The sequence below is a fragment of the Mixophyes fleayi genome, chromosome 2 (genome assembly GCF_038048845.1).
Source record: "Mixophyes fleayi isolate aMixFle1 chromosome 2, aMixFle1.hap1, whole genome shotgun sequence".
Taxonomy (NCBI): domain Eukaryota; kingdom Metazoa; phylum Chordata; class Amphibia; order Anura; family Limnodynastidae; genus Mixophyes; species Mixophyes fleayi.
The window spans coordinates 137,682,063-137,702,009 of record NC_134403.1 but is presented as its reverse complement, the minus strand read 5'-3'; the positions used below and the strand labels follow the sequence as shown (position 1 = coordinate 137,702,009).

General features: G+C 38.3%; 2 protein-coding genes across 7 annotated transcripts in view; both read left to right on the top strand.

Moving 5' to 3' along the window:
- Window positions 1-5,443, top strand: part of DCUN1D2 (defective in cullin neddylation 1 domain containing 2) — a 36,581-nt gene extending 31,138 nt beyond the window's left edge. For 5 of the 6 annotated variants that reach the window (XM_075200049.1, XM_075200050.1, XM_075200051.1 and 2 more), the window contains exons 6-7: window positions 1,786-1,882; window positions 4,559-5,443. In XM_075200049.1, the coding sequence (XP_075056150.1) occupies window positions 1,786-1,882; window positions 4,559-4,638 (177 nt within the window). In that variant the 3' untranslated portion in view covers window positions 4,639-5,443. Of the gene's footprint in view, window positions 1-1,785; window positions 1,883-3,384; window positions 3,523-4,558 lie in introns of all 6 variants that reach the window. The other variant, XR_012688680.1, reaches the window with a different exon arrangement.
- A 12,489-nt stretch (window positions 5,444-17,932) lies between these two features.
- ADPRHL1 (ADP-ribosylhydrolase like 1) overlaps window positions 17,933-19,947 on the top strand; it is a 39,201-nt gene continuing 37,186 nt past the window's right edge. The window contains exon 1 of the mRNA XM_075200048.1: window positions 17,933-18,177. Within this exon, the coding sequence (XP_075056149.1) occupies window positions 17,964-18,177 (214 nt within the window). The 5' untranslated portion in view covers window positions 17,933-17,963. The remainder of the gene's footprint in view (window positions 18,178-19,947) is intronic.

The window sequence follows — 19,947 nt, the reverse complement described above, 5'->3', positions numbered from 1 at the left end:
AAACTCATCTTTTCCTTAAAAGCTTACCACTCATCCACTTAACTTCCCACCTTGTCTGTTACCTCCCCCTCTCATCCCTTTTTCCCCTCTCACTCCATGACACTGGTTTGCTGAACTACTTTGCTGTAGTTCATTCAGAGTTGTTAGAATGGCACAGACAGCAACTCTTGTAGTTCCAGTAATTCAAACAACTCAAAAGTATTTACAATGCCACGCGACCCTGCTGCTAGCTAGACACACAGTTGCCTCCCTAGTCACCAGCCACTGACTGCCGTTGGTCCTGCCGCCCACAACATAAAGCGTCGATTTATGCTTCCTCCCATGCACTAACCTGCTGAACCCTTAGATAATGACATTACACCCATGTGCTCCACTTGTAACCATGTGTGTAGAGAAGTGTGGAGTTTTAACCCTGTCTGCAGCATGAGCCTACAGACTGCCAGAGGAATGATTAGTCTTTTCCTTAAAGGTCTGTGGCAAACTGCCCCTTTTGGTACAAGAGGTTGTGCATTAGACACTACAATCTTCCTGCATTAGATTGATAGGGGCCTCACACTGCTATCTTGTTCTGTTTGTGGACCCTGCTTCCTTGACTGTCTAACCATGTCTATGGCTTCCTGTTTGCCTCCGTTCTTCTCACATATTGAAACTGCCACTCTCACATGCAGCCTTGACATAATCATACAAGTGTACAGGTCACTGCCACCCACCATATCAGCACATGAAGCTGTGAAAATATGTGCTACTTTCAACATCTCTTTGTAGTAGGCAGACAAACTGTTCGTATGCAGCTTGCCTGATGCTCTCTATTCTCTGCTATCCCCTGGGGGCATTCCCTAGATTTACAGCTGAAGCAACGCTGGAAAGTCTGTGTCTCCAACCATGGCCAGTGTAGGTCACATATTAGAGAAGCTAAACAACCAGCTCTGGATACAGTTGTGGCTGGAAAGTTTGCCATTCTAGAAAATAAGGCACTGCACATTGTGAGGGGCAGAATGCATGTGATATTGCAGCTTCTTCTTCTATACTGTTTAGAAACACCTTCATACATTCCGCAGCCACAGACTGCCTTCTCAAGGGGGACCATATCTCCTTACTGGAGCACAGGTGTGGTCATTACTGACTGACACATTGTGAAAGTTCCACAGGTTGTACTATTTATTTCACTTGTGATCTGGAAATCCTGCACTGTTAGGAGTCCACGAGGACTGGGTTTTGGGAAACACTGTAATATTTATTATCAAGTGGCATTGCTTGTTCTTTAAGTTGCCCTCTTATTCTCTATTTTAGAAATAATACATTTTGTTTATATTTTTGTGCTGTGTACTTGTTCTAACACCTTACACTCTACTACTGTAAGGTTTACAGGCTAGACCTTATACATAGAGTCCAACAGTTAGTTAAGTCGGCTACAAACACTGTTTCTAGTGTGATTGTCATTTGTGTCATGCATTTCGTGTATTTGACCATTTGTGTGGTTGTTTTTTAAATCACTATTCGGTTTAGTGGGATGTCAACAGATTGGCATGACTGTATATTTTTTAAAAATTGCATTAACCCTCTCTCTTTTTGCAAAGTCTGAAGTTGTAATACAAATGATCTTCAAATAAAGACTAGCTATTGGGATCTATCATGTGATCTTTTTCCTGTTAAAAATCTAATTTCTATTTTAATACATGCAACAAAAATAGGTATCTATTAAATAAGATGCTTTATGTAAAAGTATTGTCTGGTTTATGAAGTTTAAAACTGAATATTCGTATAATCTGCATTCCAATGTTTTAGGAACACCATAAGCGGTCAATCCCAAAGGATACATGGAACCTCCTATTGGATTTTGGAAATATGATTGCCGATGACATGTCCAACTATGACGAAGAAGGTATTGACTTGTACTATTATTATGTTCTCGCTAACATTAGCTGCCACCGGTTTAATATAAATCTGTTTGGTGCTTTTTGCTTTAAATGGAAATTATACTGAAATCTTATATTACATGTTGAGAGATTCTGAAAAGTGAAGTCCAAAAAAAGTTTAAAATGACCCAAGACTTGGGGGGAAAAAAAAACATTTATCACCCTTGTTATATAAGACAAGTTAACCCGTGCATGATACTCATGCATTCTAGTCAAATCAAGCTACTTAAGGTGTTAAAAAGGTTCTTGTCATCTTCATCGCCATACACACACGCCGCTAGGCTTTTATATATTCGATAATGCTAAGAATTTAGTAGGTCAGTGTAGTATATAACTCCGCCTAGCAGGTGGCGCTGCAGCTTGAGCACTCTGTCACCCGGTAGTTTCTTCCACACACACTAACACAGCATGTGTGTTCATGAGGTAAAATTACCTCACGAAAATGAATTTAAGCCCTCAACTCGTAAATTTAGCCTTTAATACCCCTCCCACGGGGGGAAGGGGGGATGATGGAAGTTAACTGACTTCACTATTATAATTTTTATGTCAAATAATGTCAGTATACCAAATTTCAGGTCAATTGGATGAGCCCTTTCTGAGAAAATAGTTTTTTCCACACACACACTAACACATGCCGCTAGGCTTTTATATATTAGATATTCTGAAAAGTGCAGAAAACCGTATTGTACAAAGTAAAAACTACAAAAAGATACATTTTCAAAAACTTCAGCGCAGAGAAAATACTTTAAAATATGGAGGTAATCTTTGAGAAAGACTAACTTGTTTTAGGAATATTTTACAATTTTGTATCCTCCACTTTTAAGAAAATCTTCCATACATGTGTATTTTTTTATTTATATATTTTTTTTTATGTTTTGGAGATTTTATTCATTGTTTCTCTCTGCTTCAGATTTTGAGGATGTCTTTGCAGATTTCCTTCCTCCATAAAACAAGGATGGTTTTAGGTCATGTCAGTGTTCAGAGATGATTGGCAATAGAGCTGCTCAATTTCGAGTAAAAATTTTTGCATACACAGATAAATTAAACTCTATAAACATAGTAATTTGTCTTCTATTTTATTGAATAATATACAGAAGACTAAAATGAATAGTTGGTATCAAATGAGGTGTACTAGAAGAGTCTGGAATGGTGTCCCAACAACTAAGCTACCAATCCCTAAAATCCCTTCACACCTTTTTTAAATCCCCGCTGCTTTTTGAAGCTTTAGCTTTAACGGATATGCACAAAATTTCTCCAGCGCTTATGTAATTGCTAAAAAGTAATTGAGCGCTGGGCATATTTTTGTGTGTTATTGTAATGTAGGCCCCCACCCTCATATGGATGATTGAGTATATTACTCCATTTTCATTTGCTTTTTTTAATACAATATTATATACACTCCCCTAATGAGGAATATTTTATTAATTGGTGATTCCAGCACTTGGCTGCGCTGTCTCTCTCCACACAGCTCACTACTACATGGAGAACATTTGAAGTGTTTGGAGACTGACATCTCAAAGGAACTCACCTGGCTTCCCTGCTTCATTGTATAATGCTATATGACCTTTTTAATGTGCTCTCACATATCACTGGAATTACTGGGTAGGTAAGTGTATTTAATAAAATCTTCCTCATTTATAAGGGGAGATCCGCTTTTAAGCAGACATGCCTATATCTAAGTGCAAGTGCACAAATGTCCAATGTGAGCTGTAGGATGTTTATTTTTTTGTTATGCATTGGGATTATAATGGCGGTTATTTACTAACCGTGCCAGTGTAACCTCATGCAATTGCTTTTATCATCTACATAACACTAGACTAATATACACAATCATCCAATGTCTGCAAACAGTGTATATTATATTAGCGATGTATTCAAATGTTTCTCCATGAAACTCATTGTTCTGAGGCTTGAATACTTCACCATTTGTTGTGTTCAAAACTGATTGGGCACCCTGTGTTCTAGGAATTTAAATATGTCACAGTCCATTATGACCCAGGTTGGGTTCAGGCTGCATTTTTTTTTTTTTTTTTTTATCTGTTTTTTGTTTTTTTTTCTATGCCCCAATACACTGCAGCACTATATAGATTCCAATACATGTGAAAGGGCAGGTGTCTGATGTTTTGGGTATTGATGACTGGATGGCTGCTGCAGCAAATCTAATCAATATAACATATCAGATTAAACATTGAACACATTTGTGTGTATGTGCAATGTTTTTTATACTGTTGCCAGCTATTTACAGGACTTCACTTCTTGCATTATTGAACTTTGACAATGCAACCATAAATCTATGCTATGGTGAGCTCTCATGAACATTCATAACACATCTTGTATGTCAGAATTTGCAATATGATGAATGGCTGTAAATGTGGTCAGTTGTTCCAGTTTAGATTTCAATATATAAAGCAAAGCTTGAAAACATACAATAATATATACATTTTATTACATTCAAAGTTGCCTATTACACCATAGCTATCTTGAAATATATAGTGTGATTTTATGAACAATTTCGACTGTACATCAAGCTACTTGTTAACTGTTTTTAATATGTGATAAAATACACTTTCCATAAGATGTAGAAATGTGCACAGTGGTGATTTACTTCAGTATGCAAAAAGTAAAATACTCTTTTCTTTCAGGAGCATGGCCTGTTCTTATAGACGATTTTGTGGAATATGCAAGACCATTAGTGACGAGTGGAAAACGCCGACCTCTTTAACTATAGACTTTTGAAAAGAACTAGTTATGCTTTTGCCATTTCATTAGATAATGAACACTGTTTTTGGCCAATTACTGAGTATGCGGCAGAGTTGCCCGGACATATGGACATGGAAAATGCCACTGTCTGAATTCTGCCTTGGAACATTCTGGTGGACAGCTCTTGGACAAGACGAAACGAGGGAGCACTGGCTGGCAGTGGGAGCACCGGCTGTTTGTAGGATGCTGGCTTCATATCTTATATTGGTTGTATCATATAGGATGTAGAGATTGCATGATTTTATACTTTGGATCAGTTTAAATAGAGGCCATTTTATTAAAAGAAAAGTCTAAGAAAAATAACTTAAAAGAGCATGCCATTCAGTTTATGAGCCAGAATAAACACCAGCAGTTAGTGAACAGCTGTATTATATTGTATCTATATAAAAAGCAGTATTTGTGTTATAAATTAAATCTCTAATGGAACCTTATATGGCATGTTGTTGTTTTTTATCGCTAACTCTTTGATACAATTATGGATAAGGTAGTTTTAAGTCCAAATAATTCTTACAAAGCTAGCAATATGCTTGATGGCTTGAGGTCGTAGCTATAAATCTGCCCCTGTTCTGTGTCATCCTGGTTAAACGCTGTTCTACCTGAGACCCAGGTATAAAAATGAGACTGTACGCTCTTCTGGGCAGGGATTTATTGTGACTATATGTACATTTAATAAATATAAATTATAGTGTCAATTAGCCTTAATGTATAACTTTTGCCTTGTTTTTTATTCATTGGTTATTTAATTAAATATTCTTTAAATATCATAATGGAACTTATTTAATTTTGAAATGATCTAAATATGAGCTGTGTGAAATTGTGCAGTTGTACAGATGAACTGCGCAAGATGAGAATTATACATACCCAAATAAAAGGAAGAGCTATGATAGAGACAGGAGGGAGAAGCTCCTAATATGTGTCAATTCCAAACATTTCAGATCTTGAATGAATAACACATTGCATGTGTGTTTCAGACCCAGAAACAGTCTGGTGGGATAGTGAGGAATATTTGGATTCAGCTTTTTAGGAGAGAAATACTACCAGTGTAGCAGTTTTAAGGTGTGATTCAATTTGTTTTATATTTACAGATGTTTTGGCCACCTTGAAAAATTGGGTGCAACGTGTGACTCTGAAAAAGACTGGTAAAAACTAATTCCCAAAAGCTGCATTCTAGCTCCTATGCTTCCTAGTAAATATAATTTATGGAGGTACAGCCCTTTTTGGGGTGGGGGGGATGCCCACTGGAGATCAGAAGTCACTCAAGGGGCAGCAGGATGGGAAAGTCTATTTTCTGGGCAGAATAATGAAGGGAAGAATAGTTGTACAGGATTTCATTGTATATTATTATGCATCTCAACTGACTCATTTTCTCAGGGACATATTTTATACGTGCAGGAAATGTCATTCAAGCTCCCTTTTATTTACGACGAGAGGTTGCTTGTCCTCTAGCCCTAACAACATTTACTAGAGAGATTTAGGTGAAGTGTAAAACCATCTACCTACTCAGCAGTGATTCTTCAGTCATGGCCATTGTGTTGGAGATACACAGGGACCAGGGGTTCCTTACACCATAGATGTTAGTCATGTCCTCTCATGACAATGTAATGAGTATTTTTAAAAGTTAGAGGATGCAATTCCAACTAATATATTTACAACGTGGCTGTCTTCTAGCAGTGTTGTATAATTTTATTCCTAGAAAAGTTCCAGGTTCCATCAGTGGTGGATCCTTATAGGAGTGTGGCAGATATTCATAGAATGGATTATGTGACAGCCTGCTCAATGTACATTTTCTATGCAGTATGGAATATCAACCAGGACTTTAAAAAGGTGAATAGTGATGTCCCCAAGTGGGGTCATTCTACATCTGTTCAGCCAGGTGTGTCCACAACCCACCTCATATTTTAACAAAATATTTTTAGTTAGGCTCATTTATTCCAGTTTATTTGAAGTATTTCTGGTGTTTATTAAGGAATTACCATGAAACTTGGACCCCTAAGGTAACTTTTCCTTCTGAATCCAAAGCAAATTACTTTATCTTCCTTGTGTTTCAAGTTACAGCACAAATGCAAGCTTTGGGAACAGAATTAAAAACGCTAGTTAAATCAACATTGGATATCCAATTTTTTTATTTTACATGCTTAACAAAGGTATACATTACTACCACAAAAACATCAGCATCTGGCACTGACCCCAATGACTTGTATGGATGAATAAATAAAACTGCCTTATTCTCAGCAATATGTTCTACTGCAAACTTTTCACTTGTTTTACCTGTTTGTGTACTACATTATAAAAAAAGAAATGCAAACAGGACATTAGCAGTTTCTGGGAGTTCCCTGTACTTGTAGCCCAGCATCACTAATTTTGATATCATGGCAACGGCAAGTAAACCAATGTTATTTATTTTAATCCTTGTCTATTTTATATATTCCACATGTTAAGGAATGAAAATATGGAGATGCAATGTGTTTATTTTTTGTATAAAGAGTTCCATTTAATGAAAATGTTATTATCAATATAGTGGAGGTTATTTAGGAGTCAGAATTTTTATATAGCGTCACATTTGTGTCACTTCCCATCTGGTGTGGCCACTTTCATTGTACTCTAGCTGTGTGCTCCTCCATGCTTGTAAAAATGCGTGCATAATTTCAGGCATGTTTTATTCTCTTGATGTCACTGACACTCAGTTTAAACCTGGTTCCTTCACATGAATTTTATTCTCATTTCCTAAATATATGGAATGTTATACTTTTTTCTCAGTAGTAACTTAGTACATATCTATTGTTATAGCAATTTCCTGGTTTTGCATAGCACTGTCTGTTTCTTTATCTGCAAGTTTCCATACCTATAGCCAGTCTACTGTTTACTCACCAGTGCTGCTTGCCTTAAACCCAGCTTTCTGTTGGATTCTGCCTGTTTCCATAAAACAAAAATCTGGGAAATTAGCTTTGTGCACAAATACTGGTCAGATTTACTTTTACACTGCAATTTAGAGTTAAGCTAGGAAATGACCCCCCCCCCCCCCCTTCTCCTTCAGCGCAACATAGATTTGCTCTCTTTTTTTTGTGTTTGTGCTGTTCCTAAATCTAAATGAGCACCACTATCTTTAGTCTGCAGCCAAGTATGGAGTACGCAAATAGTGTTACAGATAAGTGGACCCGCTTCCGGTAACTGCAGGCAAGGTTATGGGGCAAACACTATAGTGAGATGAGGATTGGACCACACATGATTAAGACTTGATGATGTGGAAGGCCCCATCATTGAGAGGGGTCGAAGTCTAATGCCTTAAATGTGTCCGCAGTGGGTATGGGGAGATTATGTGAGAGCCAGAGTCTATAACCACTTTGGCTTTGCGAATTTTAACAACTCGGAGTTTTGAAGGCGGCAGCTATTTTTACAAGCAGCTTTGTTCTCTATCCTCTCTCTGCCCCCTCTATACATAATTCAGTAGTTGGTGAATTTGATGAAACTGATCAAACTATTCCACACCCCTTATGAGCTGCTTATTTTTCACCATATATATATATATATATATATATATTAATTAACAAATTGTCCTATAATACACAAGTTACATCAACAGATATAATACATCTTGTAAAATACATAATTTTTGGAGAGTAGTGATTTCACTTAGGTCACATGATTTGCATTTTATTATGGTCAGTGATGGCAGATTAAGTAAGCCTAGATATGAGGATCATCTGCATGGATATTCCAAATTGAATGTTGTGTATTATAGGAAGTAATCTATGCCCAATTGGACAATAAAATGTGTACCACATTTCATATTAAAGATCCATGACTTGTATAGAAGCTCACAGTCTTAAGTGAGAGGTTTTTATGGCCATAAATCTCTTATGCAATATTTCACAGCACAAAAAGGATTGTCATACATCTTTCAACTTAATTCCAAATTCTAATTTGCATAGTTTTCCAGGCCCATTCTATTTGCAAATTATTAATCTATTAACCACTTTATAGAGCTTTGCAGAATGCTGCCTTGTTACATCTACCACTTTACATAGCATACTTAAAAAATCAGCACTAACCTCAACATTGTTCTTGTTCCCTCCTTTGTACATTAATATCCTGGACACTTCTCAAATATACACTTTTTGGGGGGGCAAATAAACACTTGAACAAAATTCATAAAAGAAAATTAAACTTAAATTTTGCCAGAAAGCATGTGGGAGGCCCATATATCAGGTGGAAGATGGGTCTATGGTCGGAGGAGATTAAGAGTGATCTCTTTGGTATCATTGCTAGGCTTTTGTTTGGTGCTAGCCTAACATTGCGCACCATTCCAACAACACATAAAGCATTGGTAGCTGTAGCATAATACTGTGGGGTTGCTTCTCTGCTTCATGGTTTTAAATGCTTTCAAAACAGATGGGAAATGGATGAAGTAAGATATAGATGAATTTTGTAAGAAAACCTGTTGCTGTCTGCAAGAAGCCTAGCACTTAGGAGAAGATTTATATGCCAGCATGACAATCATCCAAAAAATACAGCCAGGGCTGCCAAGAAGAATTTTAGGCCCCAGTAAAGCAATTTTTTGGTCCCCTTCACATTGTGTTGGTATCATGGCCAGCCACCAGATAGGGAGTGTAGTCAGTACACATGGACCACGGTTAGTGCTATTAAAGTAATTCTATCACACTAACACATGCTGCTACACATGCAGGGGCGGATCTAGAAAATGTTCTCCGGGGGGATGTTAGGGCGGGGCAATTTAGGCCCTGCCCCCTTTCCGACTTCTGAGGCTGCCGACGGCTGCAGTATGTGCAGGTCCGCTCGGCAGGGACAGTGTGCTGCCCGGTTGCTCTGTGTTTAAAACACAATCAGAGCAGCCGGGCAGCACACTGTCACTGCCAAACGGACCTGCACATACTGTGCAGCCGTCGGCAGCAAACCCCTGTTAGGATGGGGGGGGGGCGATTGCCCCGATCGCACCCCTTTGGATCCGCCACTGTACACATGTGTGTTCATGAGGTAAAATTACCTCACGAAAATGTGTTTGACCCCTCAACTCGTCAATAATGTCAGTATACCAAATTTCAGCCCTTTTTGAGGGTTTTTTCCCCACACACACTAAGAATTTAGTAGGTCAGTTAACCCGTGCATGATATGCATGATACTCATGATACTCATGCATTCTAGTCAAATCAAGCTACTTAAGGTGTTAAAAACTCCCCACTGTCACTTCTCCTTCAAGAAATATATAGGTCAGTGTATAACTCTGCCCAGCAGGTGGCGCTGCAGCTTGGGTTTTTTTTTTTCACACACAGACAGACTAACACACGCCACTAGACATTTATATTATAGACAGTACAGTACTGCCAATACCAAAAGATACATACATACAGCTGCGCTACCACGGGCACCAGTGAACAGTAGTTCACCCTTGAATACTGTGGTCAGAGTAGACTGAAGACTGGGAGCGCAGCTATGATTATATATACATTCAGTGTTAGAGTGAACAATGCAGATGACGTGGCTTGCTTCTATAGGTCCAGACTTCGGGTGGGTCCAGGGTAAACAGGTCATAGGCTAGTTCAAACAACCCCCTCAAAGGCTGAGGTCAACATTCCAGATGATTCTCCCGCCCAGAAACCAGTTACAACTAGTCCATTAGCATTTTACAGTCTGATATCAATCTGACAAGATATTGCCTAACATCAATAACTAAAATATGCAATATGCGATCTCTTCGGCGATGGAACCGGACAGCTGCTGATAAATAGGGGAATAATATGATATCAGACATGACACATTTCCTATAACCTGAACCTTAAATAACACTGAGGTCTACATATAATCATAATATATAAACTAATAATAAACTAAATACTATCTGCTCATAAATTACTGTGTAACGGAACCAATATGAATTGTATAAATAACTGTTGTAATGCGAGTGTGTACGTGCGTATTTTACCGTGCGATCGCCGTATGCCACATGTAGCGTGGCATACTGAGTGCAATCGGCCAATAAAACAATATTAACCAATATACTTTCGTTCATCCAATTATATGACTTCGACAGTTCCACCCTTTGATAGTATAATAAACTATCACCTTAAAGATGTTATATGCAGGATCTCAGTACCACGTTTCATTGTTATGTAATGCAAGTCCCCCTTGGTGTATGACCATGCTGTCTGTAGATCTAAACAAGTTATCATAAGAGAGAGTCTTAATCCTCAAAATGACTTCTTCCTTTACTATAGATCGTACACTTGTCTAGCTTGGAGATAACCTTTTGTATGCCCTTCAAGGGTGCAATAAAACACGTAATACATTATTTGGAAAGGTACAGAGTACAAAAGAACGTGACAGTTATACAGAATACTCTACTACAGTTCTTCAAGTTTAACAGGTTCATCTGTCCAACGCATGTCTTTAAGCTCAGAATATATTTAAACACTTCATGTTCATCAATAGCATCATCCTATGTCTAACAATAATGCCATATACAATCTCCTTCAGCTTGCGTTAATATACACATTTCTAATAATGTCATCAGTTCTTTTCATCAACACTTGTGGGCGGGCTATTGTCTGTTCGTTCTTCCCAGTCTCCCAATACTCAGGTTTCTTTGTACATGAATTAGTGATCGGCTTGCAAACTATTGGGAGACTCCAGACTAAGGGACCTAGGTGTTGTACTTTTCCCCTAGTGACCTCCCACCCATAATTCGGGTATGTCAAGAATATTTGGTGGAAAGAGAACTATTCCTACTTGATATAATCACTGAGGCACGTGAGAGCACGCCCAGCACTATGTTTGGTCTAAAACCTTACCCACCCAAAATTGATAATCATTCTCAAGGATGCCTGCTCAAGTCCGAATATTACTGGACTGGCATCGCTGGGTGTACCTCTTTTTTTAACTATGTGGTCAATGTACTTACGGACGTAATGTTGCTCAGACAATAGCCCCTCGCACTTTCTCCAAGCTCCAAGGTTTCCAAATTTTCCTTTACCCCTGAATGGAATAGAGTAATTGGCTGGACCGATTATGCTACTAACTTCTCCTTCATCCCCAATTCCTCAATATCATTACCTGAACCAGCCTCTGTCACCTGCTAATAATTAAAAGAATTGACCGTCCTGAGAAGAGAATGAAATGAGAGAAACAATAAACAGGAAAAACTACAACTTCATACTGGACAACTGTCTTAGCCTTTGGCTCAGGTGCTACTAACTGCATTCGAGGCCTTCCAGAACAGATTCATGAGTGCCCTTGGACCCTTCTCTGAGTGTTGGCCCGTCTGCAGTGGGTGAAATGGGCACCAGTGTGTCTCTGCTACCCTTGAAGTCGTGATGCTGGTAGCCTACACCTGGTATCTGTCTGTCAAATAACCTGAGCTCAGGAAATTATTGTTCCACTACTTACTCTCCCGGTCCAACATCCTGACAGTTAGTGTGACTTTTCAGGAAACAGTGTTTTGGACGTTTTCCGTTGCTGTCTCACCATTTACCTTCCCTCTCGAAGGTCTAAACTAGCCTCTCAGTTACAATCTCATCTCGAGGGATCAAGAACATTTTAAAAATCGACAGGTTAAGAGGCAGCCCAGGAGTGATCTTTGGTAGCGGGGAAGGACTAGTGGCCGAAGCTATCAACCACTTCAATCAAGTTCCGAATCTCATTCTATTCAATTCGTTCTACCTAGTACCATTATTTTATGTTCACACTGGATTGTGGGTAATCGAAAGCATGTAATTTGTTACCACTACTCATACGTTATACATTTATTATCAATAACATGAATACCCCTATCACCTATTATAACTCTAGGGCTATCACATTGAATAACAAAAGCTTTGTATATGACACAGTAATACATTAGACACATTTCAATACACCTTTACCCAGACGCATGGTGGTAATTGGATGACATGGATTTGTTTTATCTGGAGAAAAACCCATCTGCAGGAGGGATATGGGATGGCTCTATTGGTATCATTTTCCTGACATTCTCTTAATCAAGATAGGACGTTGCTGTCCTACTAGCTTGAGAAGAAATGTCTAGTGCACCCCAATATGCTCTTACCAGCTTGCACATACCTTCAGTACCCATCTGAGCCAGACCATGTGCTGCCTCCGCTAGGTCTGGAAGATACACTACGAGAGCTGCTGGTCTACCTTACCCATCTCTCCAGAGTCCACTAGACTCCTCACTACATCTCTTCAGTTTCCAGACAGTTAATTCTTCAGGTAACACAAATCTTCATATATTTACCAATATGTGTATGCGTGCATGTGTGTGTGTGTGTTCACTTTTTAAAACAAAAACAATACAACGAAAAACAAGACAAAACATAGATTTGTCAGCTGTCACATAAAACCCTACTGTCTATTTGACAGCTATGTTCGCCCTGGTGTGACAGCCATGTATGGTCGTGTGTGTAAGTGTGGACTTTACTAGCAGCTACTTCAGTTGGTAACTGTGTCACTGTATAAATTCCTTTATGTAGCGTCCTACTTATGTGCTAGTATTGCTATAAAAAGATTTTTTCAGTCAACTCAACATCGCCCCCTAGACTATAAAAATGCTGAAGACCAATGTATATCAATCGATTTTCCCTCTGCCAACTCACATATCATTCTCAGTACCTCACATTCAGCTACTTGACTAAGTGAGAAAGACAAAGGGGTCTATTTCTATAACACTTTCTTCAAATATAACAGTACCCAGTACATGTCTGTCTAACAGTGAAAAAATATAAAACACGAGAATTCTACATTTTGTAGGGTTTCACATTATGTCGTATCTTGTGGCAAAAATCCTATTCCAATGTTCTACACAGAGATGCATATCTGTATGTCTACCCTCCAGCAATCTCCTAACCACCCTTTCAGGAGGCATGAAACAAAAAAAGAAAACAAAAACAGATATGCAGTTTATAAAACATGAATCGTATTTCCACAACAAAACTTTTTGCTTAAAATTAGCAGCTTCTATACACATAACACCAAACCCCTGACTGTTTCTGTAACTCATGTCAATCTAGTGTGTATATCCCTGAGTTTGTCTTATGTAAAAAATATGTCTTAGCCCCACTAATGAGACTGTGTCTATGTCTTTTTTATCTCTACGAGAGAGAGAGAGAGAGAGAGAGAGAGAGAGATACTAGCATAGATGTAAAGAATGTGAAATAAGAAAGCAATGAATAATAGAAATACAAAGATTTGAATACAAGGGTCTGAAAACAAACATACATGCAGAAAGGGAGATTTTTACAGCAAAAATGACAGCTGGATTGGACTCTATGGGAAAATGGCTGTATTACTTCCACTAATCCCCTTAGCTATTTGCTAAACTATGGCCCCTCCCCATACTTGACTAGAGGTTCTTACATCAACCGTGCAATCCAGTGTCGTCCGTCATTTGTTCATTAAGAACTCGGTATCACATTAACTACATACCTTTGCAACGGACTTCCTAGCTTATAATAGAGAAATGGAAAATTAACTCTTAGTGACTCATATTTATCTGAAATACATAAACCGATATTTTAGGGCAAAGTATGTACATACTTCATTTTTTTTTGATTCTCAGCCAAACAAATTATCATGAGTCACTGCAGCCTAAAACAAAGAGTGTTCCAATGATCCATTGTTAATTAGTCTTTCAAGAGTAATCTTTCTATTTCTCTATCCCACCCCTTTAAACACTAAGGGCTAGATTTACTAAGCTGCGGGTTTGAAAAAGTGGGGATGTTGCCTATAGCAACCAATCAGATTCTAGCTTTCATTTATTTAGTACCTTCTACAAAATGACAGCTAGACTCTGATTGGTTGCTATAGGAACATCCCCACTTTTTCAAACCCGCAGCTTAGTAAATCTAGCCCTAAGTCTATATTTCTTCTGTGTACCATTATCTGTGAGAAGAAAAAACAAGATAGTTATCTTTAAACAACAAACGAAACAAACATTTTCATTCTTTATCATCGGCCAGCGATTATAAAAAGCAAGCATGTGACAACATAAAACAAACAAGTAATATCAACAAAGTATACTTTTTAAAATAGTAACCTGCACACTAATACTTACCACAGTTTAACATTTACCACGCCTGGTTGTAGGACTATAGGTGTGACCTGACTCCTAGCGTTAACTATTGCTTTCCCGCGCAGCATTTGCTGCTATAACATGCGCGGGCAGGTGTGAGTCTTCTAGTCTATGTGAATTCCTCCTTGAAGGATATCTACGTGACCCACCCCTATGTGTATTGTGTCTTTCCTTTTTACAATCTCTCATGAAATGTCCTTCTTCGTTACAGTTGAAACACTTGATTATTTTATGTTTCTTGTTATGTGGGTTGTATGCTGGTGGTCGTGTGTGCAGTCCCTCTAGTGCGGGGATACTTACCATCATTACCCTATCACTTAGTGTCTCTTTCTGTTTATTTATACTTCTATCATGTCCTATAGCTGACTCCCTGAGAGCACTTACAGTGATTCATTTCCAGTTTGGTAATGAAGTTTGCACCCTTCTTTTCAAGTTTTCCCTGAGGCCATCCATTAGAACTGTAACAGCAACCTCCCTGTAGTGTACATTATCCTTTATGTCTGATACCCCAGTATATTTGGCCATCGCTATTAGAGCCCTGCAAAAATAGTCTGCTGCATTTTCACTGTCCTTTTGTTTGATAGTAAAAATTTTACTCCAGTCCACTATCACTGGAAAATATATAGCCAAATGTGTGATTATACGTCTAATATTGTCCTGATTATCATCCTCGGTTAAGGATTTATCCTCCAACATACAATCCTTAATGAACTTTTGTATATCAATATTAAGAGGAAGACAGGCTCTAAGCACCATTCGCCAATCTTTATTAGTAGGCTCATGTGCATTACCTAAATGTCTAATAAATTTCAGACTCTTGGCCACATCTTTTCTAGGATCAGGGAAATCAGACATAACTGAAAACATTTCTGACCTAGTCCATGGATCATGTTTTAAGGGAACTTCACCATCTTTGTCCACCTTCCCATTGGGAACTGCTGTTGTGCGAACAGGATGTAAGACTACCAAATCACTATGTTCTGAACTAGTTGTTGGAATTGCTTTTACAGTACAATGGATGTCTCCCACTGTGTTAACCTTTACATTATTCTCACCACTTTCAGCCGCTGCCCCTGCTGGTGGGATGATTCCTTTTCTTTGTCCTGAAACATTACTTTTAACATTACTTAAAACAACATACAAGTTACTAGTTACAGTTTTTACATTTTTGGTATTGGCTGTACTTTCCGCTCCGACCGAATTTGTCGGGGGCGTGCTTGTGCTCAGTTCTCCATGCTTTGCAACGCTCACTTCTGTTGTGCGTGCAATTTGCGCCACGCCTACTTCCGCTGAACACGCGCTCACTTGCCACGTGTACCCTTCTTGTTGCCACAATTTTAAACAGTCATCATGTTCAATTTTCGTTTTTGTTGGTTTAATCAACCGCACTTTATCTCTAACATTATTTAACACCTCTGAGTCAAGACTACCTATGTTTGGGAAAGGTTTCACACACTCCCGGGTCATCTTGACCCATTTATCGCAGTATGCCGTTGCATACACACCGTATTTATTATGCATAACATACTTTGCCAAACCAACCGGCCATTCATTAGGCAGCACAACATCAACTGTCTCTAGCGTTTGCTTCGCATCCATTGTGAAAACAACCTATTTCTCAACGCTACACAAACAGGGCCTTTTTACCTGTTCTCCTTTCAAACAGAACCTACTAGAGATCAACCGTGGACAATTTAATTAGGCTACGCCACCCACCTTCTAACACAACTAGGATCAGACAAGTACCAACTTCGCAATACCCTGCTTTTCTTAGTTTGAGTACTTTACCACTGTTAGCAACCGATATCAATCAAGAATATCAGTGGTTGCAGCGTATTTCCTCCCACATCTCCCAAGTCACAATCATGGCTGCACATAATCAACCATGCGGTCCGATCGCACCGCTTACAGATACTAACTATCAGTATGCTTTACGATTACTATTGGGAATGTCGCAAAAACCTGTTATTTTCGCTTTGAGTATACCTGCCATGTATACTCTGTGGTGTCTCTTTATCTCCTGCTCTTTGTTAGAACAGACCACCACTCACACAAAGGTCTCTTTATATCCTGCTCACCCTTAGAACAGAACCTTTGTTGTCAGGTCACCGTTTATTGTGCCCCGTCAGACACACCTGAACTATAGCGCAATCTCTTTCCAACACTTCCACGCTGCTCTCCCAATACTCAATCACGGCCTTACCATGCGGTCAAATCGCACCGCTCAAAGATAGCTATACCATCTCTGTTCCCATTGAGAACTGCTGTTGTGCGGACAGGATGCAGACTTACTATTTATCAGTAAACGTCGTGATTAGTATTGAGCGCACGTGCAAAAACCTATATTCCGTTTCCAGTATACTTTTGTCTTTATGTACTTATATTCACATACACACACAACCTTTTGTTTTCTGTACAGAAAATAAATTTCCCAAACAATGGCACTATCTTTTCAGAGATTTTACCAAGTGATTACACTATGCATAGATAACAGACTGTGATCATGACTGTTTACACACGTGGCAACAATAACGGAAGTACACATACTTAATGCAGGAAGTACACATACCCTATGCAATGCAATACTCTTTAAAATGCAAAACGACAATAAAAAGAAACATTATTCTTTCATGTCCCTAGATTCAAATTAGCGTTCCTTCAGTCTATGCAACAACGGACATTCGGTTTCGCAACACAGAGTGAACCACAGGTCTTGAACACATTACGTTCTTTCCCGTATGAGACGCGTCCGTTAATCCACCCTTTGTTGAGCAACCGAAAACCATAAGCGTTATACTTCTTTAGAGGTTTTCTTTATATTGCAGGGATTTTTTGTTGATCAGTGGTAACAATGCAAGATTAAATCCATTTTTATTTCATAATGTAATGTTCATTACATGCTAAATATGCCAAGGAGGTCACTAATCTTGTCTTCTTTAAAACATCCTGTTTAAAATGGAATTTTGTCCCTTATTCTTGAATGATAAGAAAAAGACAGTAACAGTAATTGACTTTTCTAATGAGTGTTGTGAATAGATAATGTCCAGTTACAGAAATGTTCAAAGGGGGAGGATTTGACAGGTTCTGATAAGGGCAGCACTACCTTTTATAGCCAATGTCAGGAGCTCTGCCAGCCATAGAGTGACACTAAAGTTAGATCTTGAGGTTGCTAGACAAAAGAGGAGTACGAGCTGCAAGGACATCTTATCATGGAGAAATTTACAGCTGCTATGCTTCTGGCTGCATTTGGGGATTCTTTAGGCTATAGAAACTTCAACTGGGAAATCAGTGCTTCAGGTGTAAAAATTCACGAGGAACTGAAAGAACTTGGAGGTTTAGAAAAGTTGATACTGTCAGTAGACAAATGGCCAGTCAGCCACAACACACTAATGCACATGGCTACTGCAGAGTCTCTTGTCACAGGTAAGGTATTTACATCTTAAGTTGGAGCAGGAATGTACATAGAATTGCTTTTCATATGGGAATTTAACTTATTGATCTTATTTTAACCATAGTGAAAGCTTCCTCTCTTCTAGAGATCTCATTTTACCTTCTAAATAATAACGTTATTAGGTTAGCAGTCACTTGACTAGCAGGCAAAATATACTGATACATTGTATACAGAATTTCATAGTTAACCACAAAAATGTAAAAAGCTGGATTTATTTCTAAAAAATTAGTTTGTTAAGCAAAATTTATTCTAACGAATAGTTTCTTATAGGTATACTGCTCTGGTGGGTGTTAACAAATCAACAAAAGGTCTACTGTTTGCATTGCATATGGTTCATTAAGTTTTGTAGAAAGCAATTTCTGACACTATACATTGGCTGATTTTAGCATATAGGGAAATTTGAAAAGCACAAAATTAAAATAGAATAATGCACATATTAACATACTCACCTTCATGTTGACTAGTGTTGCCTATTTATCGTTTCACACTTACAGTACACATCATTTCATCTCATGACTTACGGGGAAAATTTTCATATGTGTGACTCCCCAAGTCAACAGCAGGCAAAATCATGTACAATGCAGGAGCCAATCACAAGTCGCAGATCTGCTCTCTGACGTCTACATCAAGTAATCGCAGATCAGTTTGGTGTTGTATTCAAAACAATGAAAACAAGCAATTCTGCCTAAATTATGCAAATGCTAAGATACAGAAGAAAACCAGTTTGGTAAAGCACTACAGTTAGTAAAAGTTGCAAGAGTGTACATTAAAACCAATAAAGTTGCTTTAAGGTGGAAAACCAAATTAAGCACCATGGTCTAAAGTCTATAGCCCTTATTAAGGCAAATTATCAATACTTTTGCTGTGTAGTAAGCAGTGTTTAATTAGTTTTCTGACAGATCCAATGGGTACACCAGTCTGAAAAATATAACCAACAATTTACTGTTTTAGTAAGGAAAAATATTAGTACAAAAATTTAGAACACTTGCACATTTACAAACATAGGATAAAGTGATTTTTTATTTTCTATCATCATAAATATTGCTGCAATTTAAGAAAAAATATCGCTGTGGCAGCTGAGTCATATTTAGCTGCTCATGCGACACTGGCACTGTGCAGTAAGCAGTAACGTATTGCTTAGTCAAGCCTGTCTCTCCTATTGGGCCTGATTCATTAAGGAAAGTAAAGAAAAAAGTTAGCAACTTTGAACCATGGCAAAACCATGTTGCAATGCAAGGGGTGAAAATAAGTTTATTATTTTGCACATAAGGACAATACTGGCTGATTTTTCATGTAGGACGCAAATAATTGATAGCTTTATTTTTACACTGACATTAAAAGTTGATCTAGTACATGCTCTACTCCAGTTATAAATCTGTCGTCACATTTTAAATTTAGCTCCCCCTCCAATGCAACATGGTTTAGCCCAGGTTCAAAGTTACTCATTTTTTTCACTTTATTTTCCTTAATGAATTGGACCCATTTTGCGCATGTGTGAGCTGAATTGGACTTGAAACACCCGTTCTCACCGACAGGTGGGCTTTTCGCCCTTTCCTAAAAGGAAATAAATATATGTTGATGTTGAAGTAGCGGATGAACTGTCTATTGCCTTTCCTTGACTTGCTTAAATGTCAGAGCTATCTGAAAGAAAAGGTAAAAAATAATTAAAGAGTAGGAAAGTAGGCATCTGTCCCAGACCGCAAGTCACTGACTTTCAAAATCTGATAGTTAAATGGATCCAC